The following is a 16,850-nucleotide window of genomic DNA, read 5'->3' as shown; positions in this document are numbered from 1 at the left end:
AAATAATTATTAGAAGGTAGTTAGATCAAAACTGAAACACAGGAATTGAGTACTGTGTATATGCTTCACAATTTTCCTAGCATCCCACAGTCATTATGATTCAAAGATAGCAAATTCAGTTAAACATCACCAAAGCTTGATTTACACTATGAGAAGTGTATAAGATACATTGCATATGCCTTTATTTCTGCTCTCTGGAACTGACATGAATAGCTAACCTTGCTGTTATGGAAAAAACTCTTTGGAAAATAATCTAATTTTGGATATGCAGGTGATATAATACTAATGGCAGAAAGTGAAGAAGAGTTAAAGATCTTCTTACTGAAAGTGAAAGGAGAAAGTGCAAAGGCGCTCTAACAATAAATGTCAAGAAAATGAAAATGATGGCAGCTACACCTACCACTTCATTGCATATAGGAGGAGAAAGAATGGAGGTAGTTTCTACATTCAGTTGCCTCAGCTCTCAGATTTCTGTTGATGGTGACTGCAGCCATAAAATCAAGAGACACTTGTTACTTTGCAGAAAGGCAATGTCTAACCTTGACAATGTTTTAAGGAGTAGATACGTAACATTAAAACAAAGATCCAAATAGTAATGGCTACTATGTTTCCAGTAGTGATGTATAGATGTGAGACCTGGCCCAAAAAAAGGCTGAACAGCATAAAATAGACACCTTTGAGTTTTGGTGTTGGAGGAAAGTTCTTGGAATTCTACAGATTGCAAAGCGAATGAATAGGTCAGTATTACACCATATTGCTGGTTGGAAGGGCTGAAACTGAAACAAACACTGACATACTTCAGACAGATTATGAGGAAACATGATTCGATGGAAGAGACATTAATGTTGGGGAATATCGAAGACACATGAAGAAGAGGGCAGCAAAGGATGAGATGAACCAATGGCAGCACAGAAGTAACAGATTCTGAACTGGAAAGTCAGAGAGAGAAAGTGCAGGACAGAAGAAACTAGTGTGTCTTAGTTCATGGGATCACAAAGAGTCAGAATTGACTAAATGACTAAATGGATAGATGGATAGATAGATAGATAGAGATAGAGATAGAGAGAGAGAGAGAGAGAGAGAGAGTCAATGATGTGTGATGTGCTTCCACTTTCAAGGAATGAGACACATGACAGTTCTGCTGGTTTCACAGAGTCAAGGAATGTTGTGAGGCAAAATCATTTTCCCTATCTAGTCATTCCAAAAACATAACAGTTTTTATCCTCTAGATTGTAGTAAAAGTGCTAGTTGGCCATTGGAACTTCTCTGTCTTGATTCAGAAATAGAGAAAAAGAGTTTGTTTCTCATTTTTCTAAAGAAGATGACCTCGTATACTGCTTGAGTTTCCCTGGTCTGATGCTAAAGTTGGGAATTCAGCACGAGGCACAAGATTGGATATTCTTCATCAATTATTCACAAGAAAAGTCTCAAAGCTGTCCGGTACAATGGGAACAAATGTGCTTCCACACCTCTTGGATCTTCAGTAAATTTGAAAGAGACGTATGATCCTTTAAGATTTATTCTGGATAAGCTTAATTACAAAGAGGCTGTACCAAGAAGTCCAGCATCCTACGTGAATTGGACAATCATACAAAAGACAAGCAGTGGACTTACAAAATCTATTCAAGTGTAACATTAAAAAGGAAAACATATTATTTGATTCTTTTGCGGACAAGTGAAATCTCCTGCCTCCACTTCACATAACATTTAGTATTATGAAATAATTTATTAAAGCTTTACCTGAAGACAGTGACAGTTTCAAGTATGTGACAAATAAGTTTCCACATCAATAAGAAACAATGCTGAAAGTAAGAGTTTTCATCAGCCCCGACATTTGGAACTAATGAAAAATGGTTCAAATGGCTCTGAGCACTATGGGACTTAACATCTGAGACCATCAGTCCCCTAGAACTTAGAACTACTTAAACCTAACTAACCTAAGGACGTCACACACATCCATGCCCGAGGCAGGATTCGAACCTGCGACCGTAGCGGTCGCGAAGTTCCAGACTGAAGCGTCTAGAACCGCTCGGCCACACCGGCTGGAAGAAACTAATGAAAGATAAAACATTTGAAAACAAATGAAAGGTATAAAAAGATCAGCTTGGATACGCTGTAAATAAGATGAAAATAATTTTTGGGAAATAAGCACTGCCTGGGTTCCAATGACAGTTATTTTCCACAAAACCAACGTGCTACAAGTAAGAAACAGGGAGAAAGGTTCCATCAAGACATTAAAAAAATGGAATGAAGGTACCAGGGCCAATGGGATGTCATTGTGACAGCTGACTATTGCTGGTTGTTGCACAGGGAGAGTTCTCAGGCAGTGCACATAAGTTCAAAATGGAGCTTTGAGTGAAAAAAAGAGATATTAAGATTTATGCCTCTGTATTAGCACTAAAGAACTCCATACTTGATTGTAGTGTTGGCAATGTCTTATTTTCCACTTTTTTTTTTCCCCCTCCCCCACTAACGCTTTCATGGAAGTATGTGTTTCATACGAATTTTCAGCATCCTCATCATTACTTTGTGAGAAACCTTATGTGATAGAGGGAAACACTACTATTGAACTTAACATATAAAGAAAAACATGAGAATCACCAAAAATGATGCAACATTGCAAAGTATAAATTTGTAGACCAGTGTAATGAGAAATTTTAATACGAAAGTAGGGCAAACACCAAAGGAAATATACTTCAGTGGAAAAGTTTGGTTAAGACAGCAGACATCACACCACACAACCAGCCTGACTTGACAGACATCATAAAACAGGAGACTGCAGAGAAGAACACATTTGTCTTTAACATAAGACTTCAGAATTTATGTATGTAGAAGGAAACAAACAGAAAATACTTTAAAAAGACTGCATTATTTCAAGAAATTCATAATCAGTTGCTGTGCCAGGCGCCCAGCATGGAATGGAACCATTTTTTAAACAGAAAATAGATTTGTCAAATACCAGATAGGACTAACAATATACTAGGTTATATTTTATCAAACAATACGCAAACTGTATAGGATGTGGCAATCTTAAAGCACGCAGGAACAAAATGGAGAGTAAAGCCAGACACAAAATTAGAAAGGAACACAACAAAAAGTCAGAGAAACAGATTCACTAAGCAAGAAGGTAAGAAATGAAGCTTAAGAATATGGTATATTTAAGAACACTGAGGTCCACCAGGTGAAATAAAGCAGCAAAGTCAACTGCTTAGGAAATGAAGATCATACAGAAATATTTTTAATTTTAGAAACATTGTAGCAGAGACAGATGGAAAGGAACAGAAAAGGGAAAAATTACAAATTACTTTGGTTTGTTTTTATCAAAATGCCTTTTTACCCTGAAGATGTAGTGCTGGTGTACTCACCTTTGGTAACTGTGAGCCCTGCTACAATGCTAGTTTCCTCCAAAGGTAAAGCCCAGTATGACTGCAACTCTGTGAAAACAGCACCACGTGCCTGCACAACATCCAAGGGATATGTGCGAGTGGCCACTCGGCTCGGACGTCCAGTCTTCACAAAATGCTCCTCAACAGATACTTGTCGACCAACAGAAGACAATAACCTCCACTCCCCAGTAAGTTGAGGTGCTGACATTGGGAATCTGCAACAATTCCCCATTGCTTCACATAACTAAGAAGCAAAGTAGTCTCACTACAACATGTAATTAATAAAAAACTGATGACATCTTCTATATAATTTTGAATTTACTCTCAATCTGAAAACTGAGACTTGTACCGATTACACTTATACATTTGTACTCTTTAAGTCACTGTTAGTCCATCATATTACTTGCTGCTATACAGGCTCCACTGGATGTTCTTCCTATTATGTTCACAAAAGATGATACTTCCACAAGATGATAAAAAAAAGTTAATTACATTCATGTGAACAACAATATTTAAGGCACTGACTCCATTTCTTCTATTTACCTGAAAATGATGTGCACAATTTACTTTCCTACACAATTTTTGTGTTATTTATGAAATCAAATATTTATTGTTAAATTACGAGCCTCATACAACCACAGAATGCAAGATAGGTGTCTTGTCCATTGTAAGACTATAGCTAAGCTAAAAAAAATTAATCAGAAGTCATAATATTCATTAAATTAAATTTGCAGATAGTTTGCATTAAGGTTTGGCAGACATGAATGACTGCACTTTTGTCATGAAAGGGCATGGATTTACCTTTTTGCATTCAAATGTTCCTGTACTATGTTTCAAACTTTTTCATTGGAGCACAAAAGATTGCTACTCACCATATAAAGGTAATGTTGAGTCACAGAGGCAAAACAAAATGACTGCAATACATTTAAGCTTCCGGCACTTAGGTGGCCAGAGACAGTGGTTATGTATGTATGAGTTGTGCTTGTGAAATGTGTGTGTGTTTTCTAATTTAGAAGAAGGCCTTGTTGCCGAAAGATAAAATGTATAGCAGTCTTTTTGTTGTACAGATCTGCTACTCAACATCATCTCTATTTTCTGAGTAGCAAACTAACCTTTTCACAACATTGCTGTTATTCCATCTTGGATTTTCCATTGTATAATTTTTTCAATGGAGTAGCAAATTTGCTTTAACCAAATTTCGCAAGATCTGGAGGAAATAATAGATGTTCCTACACATCCTACCTGGATTCCTACCAGCGTGTCTTATTAACGCGTGCATCATGAAATCTAAGGTTTTCATTTAGAAGCACAATGCTACAATAGAAGACATGTGGAGGAAAACTGGCTAACCCTCAAACGTAAAAACTTAGAGATAAGTGCTACCATCTGTTGCTGGTATAGGAATTATCAAAACTGACATTGGTGTCACCCCTAATTATCACATTAGGACGTAATACAATGCAGAGAATTTCTTGCATTTCACCAGATACGATTTCTGTAATGTCAAAAATATGCTAACCTTCTGCTGCACTCCAGCTTCCCTCCACAGGAAAGAAGCTGAATAGCTGAGTAACAGGATACCCAATACTGTGCTATATGATAAACAAACAACAAAAAATTAACTGTAATTTGAAAAGGTTTGGGGGCTAAGAAAGATTACATTGGAATTAATAAAAGTGTAAACACGAAATATAATGCTTGTGTAATATATAATATTAATCACTTTATGAACCTATTTTAGCACGTTTGAAGTGTTCAGCTGGCACATTCAGTACTGAATACAAAATATGAACATGGTGGATGTAGAAATGGGAAACTATGATGAAAGTGTGAAAAATCAATGGAAATAGTCAAAAGAGGAAGTGTAAACCAAAGAACTGGCACAAAGAAGTTGAGAACAAGAAGCAAAACAGTGGTAAAGAATACAGTAATTATAAAGGTGTAGTGAAAAGGGTAAAATCACATGATACAGATTGAGCCTACACAAGAAAATGCTTTGAGGTTGTACCTGCAGGTACACAGGAGAAGTTGTTTTGTTATTTCTAAAATCTAAATAACAATGATTTTTCAAAATTCTTATATGTCTGGATGTGTGAATATGTATCCTGTGACGTGGAGGTAAACTGATGATCCAGACAGGAGTGGGCGACAGACAGCCAACATCTATAAGGTTACTGTAGGCGAAGTAGATGTTCAGATTTGTAAGAAAGCTTGTCTAGTAATCTTCGGTATAAGCAGTGGACACCTATTCCATGTGAATCAACAAAAGAAAACATCTGGAACTCCTGAAGTTAGTTTCTGTGTTTCATCAGGAAAAAAAAAAAAAAAACACCAGACACACACTCACATTGATAAATTTGTATGTAACTTGACATTAAAGGCTAAATATTTTATTTAAAGTGGATAAGTGGGGAGACGTAACAATTGGCCAAATAAATGCAACAAGGAGGACCAAAAATGTGCATGGACTCACGTATGAGTAAATAGTTTTCCTATGCAGTCAAGTCACTAATCCAGGAAAAAGAATCCCAATATCATGTATCTGTGTGCAGATCCAAACATGAGTAAAATGTACAATCTTTATCAAGATAGGTGCAAAGACAGCAACAACAGTTTTTCAATATTGGCTTTGTTATCACCTTAAGATGTGAATTTCATGTGAGAAAAATGGTCAGAAAAAGAAAGAACTAGAATCAAAACAGAACTTCCCGGTTAAACAGTCTACTACTGCCAACGAAAATCTGAAAATGGGCTCATAATATTCAAAAACTTATAATTCTGTTATGGTCATTATTTTCATCAATAGGTGCATTGTTTTGCAACATCAGAATATGATAGTGGCCATTAGCTCAATCTAGTTGAGCCATATGTGATGCGTTACCTTTAATTTTCCCCTTTTACAGTACTTTTTACTACAGTTAAGTATTATTGTACTTCTTTATTAATTATTATTTTTCATGTTACATTCCAATATAAAGGATATGACAGATCAGACACAATAACTGGTCCTACTGCATGGATTTCCGTTCAGAACATAAGAATTCAATAGATCGATATTTTTCTTCCAGCCTCATTTACGCTACCCCATTTTTCTCCATTTATAAATACTGTGAGTTAGCCCATTTTTCCCTGCATGTCTTCAATGAGTGTCTTTTTCCTATCACTATGACTGTATAACTGTAATCACTGAATCAGTCAGTTTAAAGGGTAATGCCAATATCCCATACTGTCTATGGATTTCTTTCATCATATTCCATTAAGTGGAACATCAACCTCCTGGCAGATGGAAGTAATAAACGTTTTCCAACATAGAGAGTGGGGCTATATCTATTAAAGTGAATTTGTTTTTGTTTTACTTATGAAGAGATGAGCCCTTATATCATTCACAACCACTATTTTACTATCTTTCTCTAAAAAACGGCAAAAAATGAACTAATTGAAAACCTTATCTCTCATGCCAGTTACTAGAGTCTAAACTCAATGTGATGTGTATCACATACCTATGCAACATTTCTTGCACTGATAATATTGTCATTAAATACATGAAATGTTATTTCAGTAGCGATTATGGACTGCCATCAGCTGTATAATGGAATGACGACAATGGAAATTTGTACTGGGCCAGGACTGAACCTGGATTTCCTGCTTATCACGAGCAGTCATGTTGCCGGTTGGCTACCCGTGCACAACTCATGGCCAGACCCAAACTACCATGCATTGTCAACCATATGGCAACATCCTGGACTCGTACAACCATTATGTATATTATGTATGTATGCATGCCCCAAGGAACTTTACACCGTAATTCGGAATAACACACACACTGCATAGTTATCTGCTGACACTGGGTAAACAACTTTCAAGTAAAATGTCTCCCCTGTGTGGGAATATACATAATGGGTGTACAAGTACACGATGTTGACACATGGTTGACGACTTATGAAAGTTTAGGTCTAGACACGAGTTGTGCTGTGGTAACTAAATGGTAAGGTGAACGCTTGCGATAAGCAAGAAATCCTAATTCAAGTCCCAGTCTAGCACAAATTTTCGTTGTTGTCATTCCATTATACCAGATGTACCGGTATGAAATGAGCGTTTATTTGTGAAAATGAAACACTAATTTTGAATTGAAAAGTAAAAACATTTTATTCAAAGTACTGACCATTACTTTCTATACATTTTGACCACATTTCTGGCAATTTGTGGACACCACGCCAATAGAAATGTTCGTCTTTTGAAACAAACCAATTAGACACCCAATTTTCGACTTCTTCGTAGGAATCGAAGTTTTCCTCAGCCAACGCATGTCACATTGATGAAAACAAATGGTAGTCGGAAGGGGCCAAGTCTGGTGAATACGGTGAGTGTGGTAGCAGCTCCCAGCCAAGTGTTTTGATTGTATCCTGAACCAGTTTTGCTTTGTGTGCAGGTGCATTGTTGTGTAAAAAAATTACTTTGCCATGTCTTCTGGTCCATTCTGGTCTTTTTTCGATCAATGCATAGTTCAAATTGATCATTTGTTGTCTGTAGCGATTAGTATTCACAGTTTCACTAGGTTTTAGAAGCTCATGATACACCATACTTTTCTGATCCCACCAAACACAGACCATTGTCTTCTTGCTGAATTGATCTGGTTTTGCAGTCGATGTTGATGGTTGTCCCGAATTAACCCACGATTTTTCCCATTTAGGATTCTTAAAATAAATCCATTTTTCATCGCCAGTAACAATTCACTGCAAAATTGATTTTTTTTCATGTCTTTGAAGCAAAATTTGACAAATGGTTTTTCAATTTTCACTCTGTCTTTCATTCAATTCATGTGGCTCCCATTTTCCACACTTTTGGATCTTTCCCATAGCTTTGAAACAGTCAGAAATTGTTTGTTGTGCAACATTTAGCATTTCTGCCATTTGCTTCTGACTCAAAGTATCATCTTCATCCAATATTGCTTGCAATTCGGTGTCTTCGAACATTTTTGGTGGTCTTCCACATTCTTCATTTCTTACATCAAAATCATTATTTCTGAACCATTGAAACTGTCTTTTGCATGTTGCTTCTGATAGAGTATGATCACCATATGCCTCGACAAGCATTCGATGTGACTCTGCAGCACTTTTTTTCAAATGAAAACAAAAAATTAATGATTTCCGCATATCATCACTTTCTGGTACAAAACCCGACATTGTTAACACAATGAAAACATATGATGTCGTTTGTTCCATGACTTGATGTATACTAAATATCTTTGACAGATGTCATACCAACCAAAAAAAAAAAAAAAAAATTAATTAAGGCTCGTTCACAACAAATGTTCCCTATTGACACATTTTGTATCTTAACGCTCATTTCATACCGGTACACCTGGTACAGCTGGTGGTAGTCCATATTCATAACTGTGAATACATTTCATGTAATTCATGATGGCTGTAGTCATCACAGTGCCTGTCCCTTCTGACATGCATGCATGTCCAAAGGAACTTTACACCATAGTTTGGAATAACACAGGCACTGCAATATTGCATAATGTTATCATTATTCCTACCACACAATAATGTGACAAAAAAACATTGTCAGTTATGCTGTTAGTTTATTGATCAATAAGATAGCATTCTGCAAGAATTTGAAATAGGAGACACCATTCTGACATCTGGTCATATGTTTACAGTTTATCAATGCTTGTAATCGCAGCATAATTTTGGCCAAAATGGTGTTTCAGCACCTCAACGGAAGTTTTTCGAACTTACTAGAACAAATCGCCACCAGAGATTTAAAATAGTATACATGTATTAAATTTTAAAGTAACTATAATTTACACCAGTGAACGTGGTAATGGGTGACCAACGTGATGCGATGAACAGGAGCATGGGCAAGGTACTGTGTAACTAGAAAAACATGTTAATGTATGGAATATCTCAATGAGAAAATTTAAGTTTTCAGAAATTTCATTTCTAGATACACAAGCCTACACCCAAAACTTCAGCTCACTAAGCAGGCCATCATTTGAAAACATGATGCCACACTCAAGAAGACTACTGACTAGTGCTGGCCGATATGTATCAAGCACAGCTAGGGAGCAAAGCGGCACTGCTATAGGGACAGACCATAGCACCTGTTTTTCATATTAAATCTTGTGGTTCTATTGCTCTGATTATAAGAAATTAGGCTTTAAAAACCTGAATTTCGCAACAGTATTTTGTAAAAAATGATTTCTCATTATACTTTTTATCACAAGTTTTCAAAAACCACAAGGGGTTGAAGAGGTGTGTTCCAGCACTTAAAATTTTAGAAATTAGACCCTTTATAATGAGAACAATGTAGTCTTCTACAGGATGTGCCAGAAGTAATGGTCAATATTCAAGGATATGAACCCATGATCATTCAAAACAAAAAAGTCAAGTACACATGGGCTCTAAAACACATATCTTAAGAGCTACGAGCAATTCTTGATATTTGATACTGTGAAACAAATCTCTTCTACTGCAGGCTCTTTGTGTTCCATATTTTGCAAAGTGGTGGTATGGACCAAAACAAGAAAAAAAGTCCAGTAAACATGTACTCTATAATGCATACCTTAAAAGGTATGAGCACTTGTTCATTAAAAGAGTTGTGTTCCAAAGTAGTGAAGATGAGCAAGTGCTCATACCTCTAACTGTATACATTTTACAGCACATGTATACTGTTCATTTTTTTCTTGTTTTGGTCCATAGTACCACTTTCCAAAATAAGGAAAGCAAATAGCTTGCATTAGAAGAGATTTGTTTCACAGTATCAAAGATCAAGAATTGCTCATAGAATTTTAGAGCCCATGTTTACTTGAACTTTTTGTTTGAATGATCATTCCTGTCATATCCCTGAATATTGACTATCACTTCTGAAACACAGTGTATATTTTTCAAGTGCAGCAGACTTTAGCACAAAGTACTTGCAGAAGCAAAACAGGAGGAAGGAAAAGCCTACATGCGCTTTTGCACGTGGCTTGTTTATTTCTTCTGGAACCACTCTGGAAATGAAATACTGTTGTCAATTGATCATTTAGTTGGCATGTAATGACAGAATAGTAGTAGTTGTATGGTATTTTGCTTTATGGCAGGTCTTCCACTTTTGTCTGCCCATGACAGAAAACAGTTAAAACTATGGTCACCCCTAAACCTAAGGAACTTCACAGAAAGAATAAATATGCTACACAAAAATCACTTATTATCTAGTGCTGTAACTGAAAAAACTAGCCATATTGCACGGAGGATGCATTATATTCAGCTGCAGAAATCCCCTCTTAATCGCAAAGCTTTGTAGCACTTGATATTTAGAGGTAGTCAGGAGTAAAATCAGTTGTTTTTTACGAATATCAATTATGAACGCTTTGAAGCTCGACACATCTCATTTGCTCTGATTAGAGTAAATGTAATTTTTTTCTTCATGGCAGAGTTTAAAAACATCTACTGTTCATGTACTGGCATCAATAGATGAAAGATATTTCCTTAAAATTTATCATACATTCTATGTCGTGTCTAGTTACTGAATGATAAGCTGCATTTAATCACATGTAAATGTGGAAGACTGTAGAAAGTAAGTGACTGTCTGAAAGTAAAAACTATACATCTAGTTGAACATCAAGTTCCAAATTTCATTTTCCATTTCAAATCTAAATTCAAAATTTTATTCTTTTATTATCTAATTTCTAAACAAGCCATTCAGATCAAACAATGGATATGGCTAGCCATCAATATATCCAAAATTTATATTCTGTGACATATTGTGCAATTATTCTAATTTTTTCTTCCTTGAATAGCATTCTTTGACATTCCAAGAAGACGTCAGTTCACTGTAACCATACGCTTTGCAGCTATCAACGTTTGTTTTATTTTGTTAAAGAAAATGACCCGCTTTACTTTTCTTATAAAAAGCATATTTTGAATCAATTCACTTTATTTTGCACAATGTCAATTTCTTTGTTATGATTTAGCTTACTAGGCAGATAAGAACTGTGTACTTGACATAAATTCAAACTCATTTTTTCTGGGAATGCTTAACAAAATAAGCCACTGGAGAAGAGTATACAAATCCTCCTCATAACACATATTTGCATTTGCTTATCTCCAAGTATTAGTTTGCCAGGTTAGCCAACATCAGTACACACACCACTATGACAGAACGTTTCAATTCAGAGGTGGTAATATAATGATGAGAAATGGAATGGAATATAACCGAGTTAAAGTTGTACTATGCTATAAATAAATTTTTTATGAATTACTGAGCAGCACTGTGTATGCTTGTGGTTTTGCTCATCAATAAATTAACTTGTGATATGAGTCAAAAATATACTTACAAATAGGAAAATCTGGATGGTATGTTTTTGGGTTTTCAGTTAACTGGCAATTCTAATTTGCATACAAATATTTCAGATACTAATCTAGGCATTTTCTTAAGGTATCCTGAACAGTGATTTTATTTGTGCACACTGCATGGACTCCAACTAACATGGTTCAAATCCAGATAGGGGACAGACCAAAATCACTGCTTGGAGAATCTGAAGATAATTAGGTCCGCAGGCAAAATTTTTCTTTTAACTCAGTTGGAAACCCTATCAATCTTACTGAAAAATCTTGTAAATAACAAAACTTATTCTTTGGAGTGAGTATTTTGTGTTTTGTCATCCTTCAAATCCGTGTAGCACCACACACCAGAAACACGAATGGAACATACACTTAGTTATATGTGGGTTGTTAGATCTTTGGGATCTGTAAGAAAATAATACCCAAAATTAAAATGATTAAATAAAGATATAAAAGGCTTACATTTTACAGGCAGCAGACAAATACATACTAAAAGGCAGGAAAATGTTAACTTTGAAAACTAGCAAAAGGAAAACAGACACTATCTGAAAACCAGAGGAGACGAACGGCAGAAAGACAGTTGAAATTTCATATATATGGCAAATAACTAGAGGAATAAATGAGAACAATTGGCAGTGACAGAATTACAGGGAAGAAGAAGCAAATACTGGACAAGATGCCAAAAAAATATAGGATACTATGAGGTATCACAAATTTATATGAGAGAAATGGAGAATTTAGAACATGTCCATGCCATTACCAATAGCATCCACAAACAGGGCAAAAGTGGGTGTTATGTGCTATAAGAGACGTATTTTTGTAAAATCAGTTTCCCCAAAATATTTATAAGTAAGTTACTGGGTACTGAATGGGAGACTTTTCTATTATTGTTATTACATCAAATTGGTTTATGACTATGAGCTAAAAGAGAAAAAAAGTAAAAAATGATTTAAGGAAAAGTGAGTTTATGAAATTTTATTGACACATTTCACATAATACTGGATACAAAGAGAAATATTACACAGAAAAACTGTTGCAACAAAAGCAAATATTTTATCAACACTTAGTAGGTGGTAGGAAATATGAGAATGGGCAATGGATTTTCAAACTCTCTTGTGAAGTACAGACACTTTCTCTCAGTTTGTTTGATGCAGCCACCTTCTGAGTGAATTGCTTACTCTCTTGCTAGACGGATGTCTGATGGGCTGGCACCCATGGGAATTCCATGCTTCTGTAGTATCTGTATGACAGTCTCCTGTGCCTCTGGACTGTAGCTGTCAAAGTCGAAAACGTTGCGAACTACACTTACCAAGCCCTCGTGTGGGAAAACCTGCACAGAAATAAAATTTCAGTTGAATACTAAATTACTTCCTTCGATGACCTTACTACATTTTAAATTGTGCAACTAATATTTCACAACACATTCATATTTTAGTGGGAATTCAGCTAACAATGTACTGAACAACAAAAATATATTCAAATGATGCAGTTTTTGTTTTTTGTGATTGAGCTGAACTATCCTGTACACTCTTAAATTATTAATTTACAACTGTGATCACACAATGGACAAAATTAAAATAAGTGAGATATATTTCATTATTTTACAGTATTACAGAATGCACCCTCACTTTGAGGACATTTGCCCAAATTGCTGATTGAACAATAATATGAGGGGGGAAAAACAATTTTGCTATCAGTCCAGAAAAAAAAAGCAAAAGAAAAAAAAAAAGCTGAAACGTGAACAACTACTATACATTGCTAATTACAATCAAAGTTTTGTTTCTACTGAATAAAATTACATTTTGCACCTGTTATTCATTCTGGCTACCAAACTACTGCGTGATATTGTCCCACTCCCTTCTCAAGATGGTTTTCACTTCTCGCACGGTTTGAGGACACAGTGTTCATTAACAAACACATCTGCCAAGAGCACCCCAGGCACAATCTATAGTGTTTACAGCTATGGAGTACACAGACCATTCCATATGTTCCAAATCTTCACTTTCCAGTGTATTCCACACCTCAGCAGTCCTGTGTAGGTGGGCATTGTTTTCCATATACAGAAAGTAGGACCTACTGCAACCTCTAAACAGACGAATGTGATAAACAATAATCTCCCTGCGATACCACTGTGCTTTAACAGTACCTCATGCAAGGATATGAAGCAGTCTTCAGCCATCGTGCACAATGCCTCCCCACACTATGGCATCTAGGCCATACCCATTATGTTCATGAACATTTTGTGGTGGGTAACATGTTACCCTTTCTCTTACACCAGCTAGTGGCCAGTATCAGTTGCCATAGTGAAGTGGGATTCTTCACTCTGGACCACTGATGCCGACCCTGAGTAACATGCTCCCTACACCAATGAACTCTTTCTCGACGCTGGCGTGGTTGAAATGGGAACTATTTAACAGGCTTCCAAGCATGCAGACCAGCCTGATTTAATCACCGCAAAATGGCTCTGGCAGAGACAATTGGACCGGTAGCAATCACAAGGTCTGCAGCAATCTGCCTAGGAGTGAGATGTCATACTCGTAAGCACTCAAATGATGTCTTGCAGACATGTTGCTGTACTGCACAGAATGTTGCACTAATCAGTTCCACAACAACCTTCGTCAAACACCATACTATAATAATAATAATAATAATAAAGATTTTATTGTCTTTAGGCCATTACAGCAATTGACAACGTCAAATGAAGTTACAATTTATAATACAGTGTGATAAGGTATTGACTACTGAAATATTTTAGCTTATATTACAATAAATGTACAGTGGGTCATCTGTTGGATTACTGCATTTTACAGTTGAAGAATTCATTGATATCCTAGAACGGGTGGGCAATAAACCATTCATGCAGTCTTTCTTTGAATGTATGTTCAGGAAGATCCTGTATGGCATGTGGCAGCTTATTAAATAGCTTGTGCCCTGTGACTTCATAGCTATTTATTGATTTTGATAGTCTGTGGTAAGGCGTGTATATGTGTTTGATGCTTCTTGTGTTGTAATAATGTACATTTTCTCTACGTTTCACATCTTGTAGGTTCTTCTTCGTAAAGATTAAGACATTGTATATATAGAGGTTTATTACAGTCATAATTTTTTGTTTAGTAAATAAGGGTTTGCAGTGAGCCTTATGTGAAGAATTTGTAATTATCCTAATGGCTCTCTTCTGCAATAATAGGATGTCATGTATGTGACTACAGTTACCCCACAAGATAATGCCATAGGATTAAACTGTCAAACGCAAACTTAGTGTTCATGCACAGGCTTCGCTGCAGTTAATGCATCCGGCCCTCTGTAGGTGTCAGTAGTCAAGCACTGTATTATCTCACCTGATAAGTTACTGTCATCATGGCAGAAAGAAAATCAAATATGATCTCCGAATGTTCTAAGTTAAATTTAACTAGCATCACCTACTATAGAAGAAGAGCTGAAATGTACCACCTGATCAGACTACAGTAAACACATAGGTATCTACGAGGATGGTTTGAAAAAAGTTCTTGGAACGGAATAGAAAAAAAGTACTTCACTGAAACTTTTTTTTGTTTTTCAATGTAGTCTCCTTGTAGATTAATGCACTTGGTCCAAAGATGTTCCAGGGCCTTGATCCCACCTCGAAAATGAGTTTCCTCCAGGCCTGCGAACTAATTCTCAACTCTGGCTATCAATTCTTTGTTTGAAGTGAATCTTCATCCACCAAGGGAAATTTTCAGTTTTGGGAAGAGATGGAAGTCTGACGGAGTCATATCAGGTGAATAAGGCGAATGTGGCAACATTTTATACCATAGTTCAAGTGATTTTCCATGGCGACAGCACACGTATTTGGTCCAGCATCAAGAGTCGCTGCACCCATCTTGCAGATAATTTTTTCATTTCTAATTCTTCAGTTAAAATGTGATATACCCCTTCAGATGACATCTGGCAAGCATGAGCAATTTCACACACTTTCAATTGGCAATCCTCCATGACCATTTTGTGCATTTTTGCAATGATTTCTGGAGCAGTGACACATCTTGGCCGACCACGTTGCGGATCATCATCTAAGCTCTCCCAACCAAATTTAAATTCATTTGTCCACGTGGCAACAGTTGAATGTGAAGGACCAGAGAACCCATGTATTCTGGAAATCAGCATGAATGTTCTTTGCTTTCATACCTTTCTTTACGAAGTACTTAATCATTGCTGAAATCTTGATTTTTTCCATCTTCCCAAATCACTGCGCAGGAACAACAATACAGCCACGTCACTGCCACAGCTCTCTTCCACGAGCACTGATGTGGCATGTGTTTACAGGCATGGCACGTGTTTTCCAATGAATATGAGGTGAACAACTTGTTGCACTAGTGCTGACCTCTCATGGTGCTTCCGAGAACTTTTCATACCACCTTTGTAAACAATTATTCTTCCTGTGCTCCATAAGCAAGTGGAAAGGGGTGAAACCCTAATTTGTGGTACAATGCAAAGTATCCTCTGCCAAGCACTTCACAGGAGTAGGCAGAGTATGGATGTGCATGTAAATATAACACTCAAAAATTCCGAGTACTTGGCTGACACACACACACACACACACACACACACACACACACACACACATAGAGAAAAAGGGGGAAAAGGAAAAAACAAAAATAAGGGAAAAATCCTTCAGGTTCAAGTGGTGATTTTTCCAGCAATTGCTTTTCTTTATTTGGTGATATTTTTATTTGTTATGCAATCTGTTTTTAATACCTGACACTATTTTCACTGTTTGGCAACTTACTTCCATCACTGAATAATCTCCTCTCCTTCTCTGTGACAATAATTTTTCCTTGTTTCTCAATAATTTATTTTCTGTATTAATTGCTTAAAGTAACATTTTTTATTAATGAAAAACACCCTGTAATGAATGACATTACATGCAGACATATAAAGACAGCTTTTAAAACTCAAAATAATGAGTTACAAAATTTTGAAGATCACCAATAATCAAATCCTGCGTATACTCATGCACTGGACTTCAAGTGAAATATCCTGAAATTCGAGATCTTTTTTAGTTTCTGAGTATTTCACAATGGTTTCCTGTGAACATCAATCTTGGAGGAGCTGGCTGGAGCACGGTGGATGTATTTAGCTCATACTACTGGTGAGC

At 36.3% G+C, this 16,850-nt stretch overlaps 1 protein-coding gene across 1 annotated transcript in view; it reads right to left on the bottom strand.

Annotated features, from left to right (window-relative positions):
- The window catches only part of LOC126412202 (von Willebrand factor A domain-containing protein 8), a 251,832-nt gene that overhangs the window by 89,905 nt on the left and 145,077 nt on the right, over positions 1-16,850 (bottom strand). Inside the window, exons 19-20 of the mRNA XM_050081684.1 lie at positions 12,898-13,049; positions 3,366-3,601 (exon numbers count right to left, since the gene is read on the bottom strand). Of these exons, the coding sequence (XP_049937641.1) occupies positions 3,366-3,601; positions 12,898-13,049 (388 nt within the window). The remainder of the gene's footprint in view (positions 1-3,365; positions 3,602-12,897; positions 13,050-16,850) is intronic.

This window comes from Schistocerca serialis, chromosome 7, assembly GCF_023864345.2.
Source record: "Schistocerca serialis cubense isolate TAMUIC-IGC-003099 chromosome 7, iqSchSeri2.2, whole genome shotgun sequence".
Taxonomy (NCBI): domain Eukaryota; kingdom Metazoa; phylum Arthropoda; class Insecta; order Orthoptera; family Acrididae; genus Schistocerca; species Schistocerca serialis.
The sequence above is the reverse complement of the archived record's forward strand: the minus strand, read 5'-3'. Positions and strand labels throughout refer to the sequence as shown.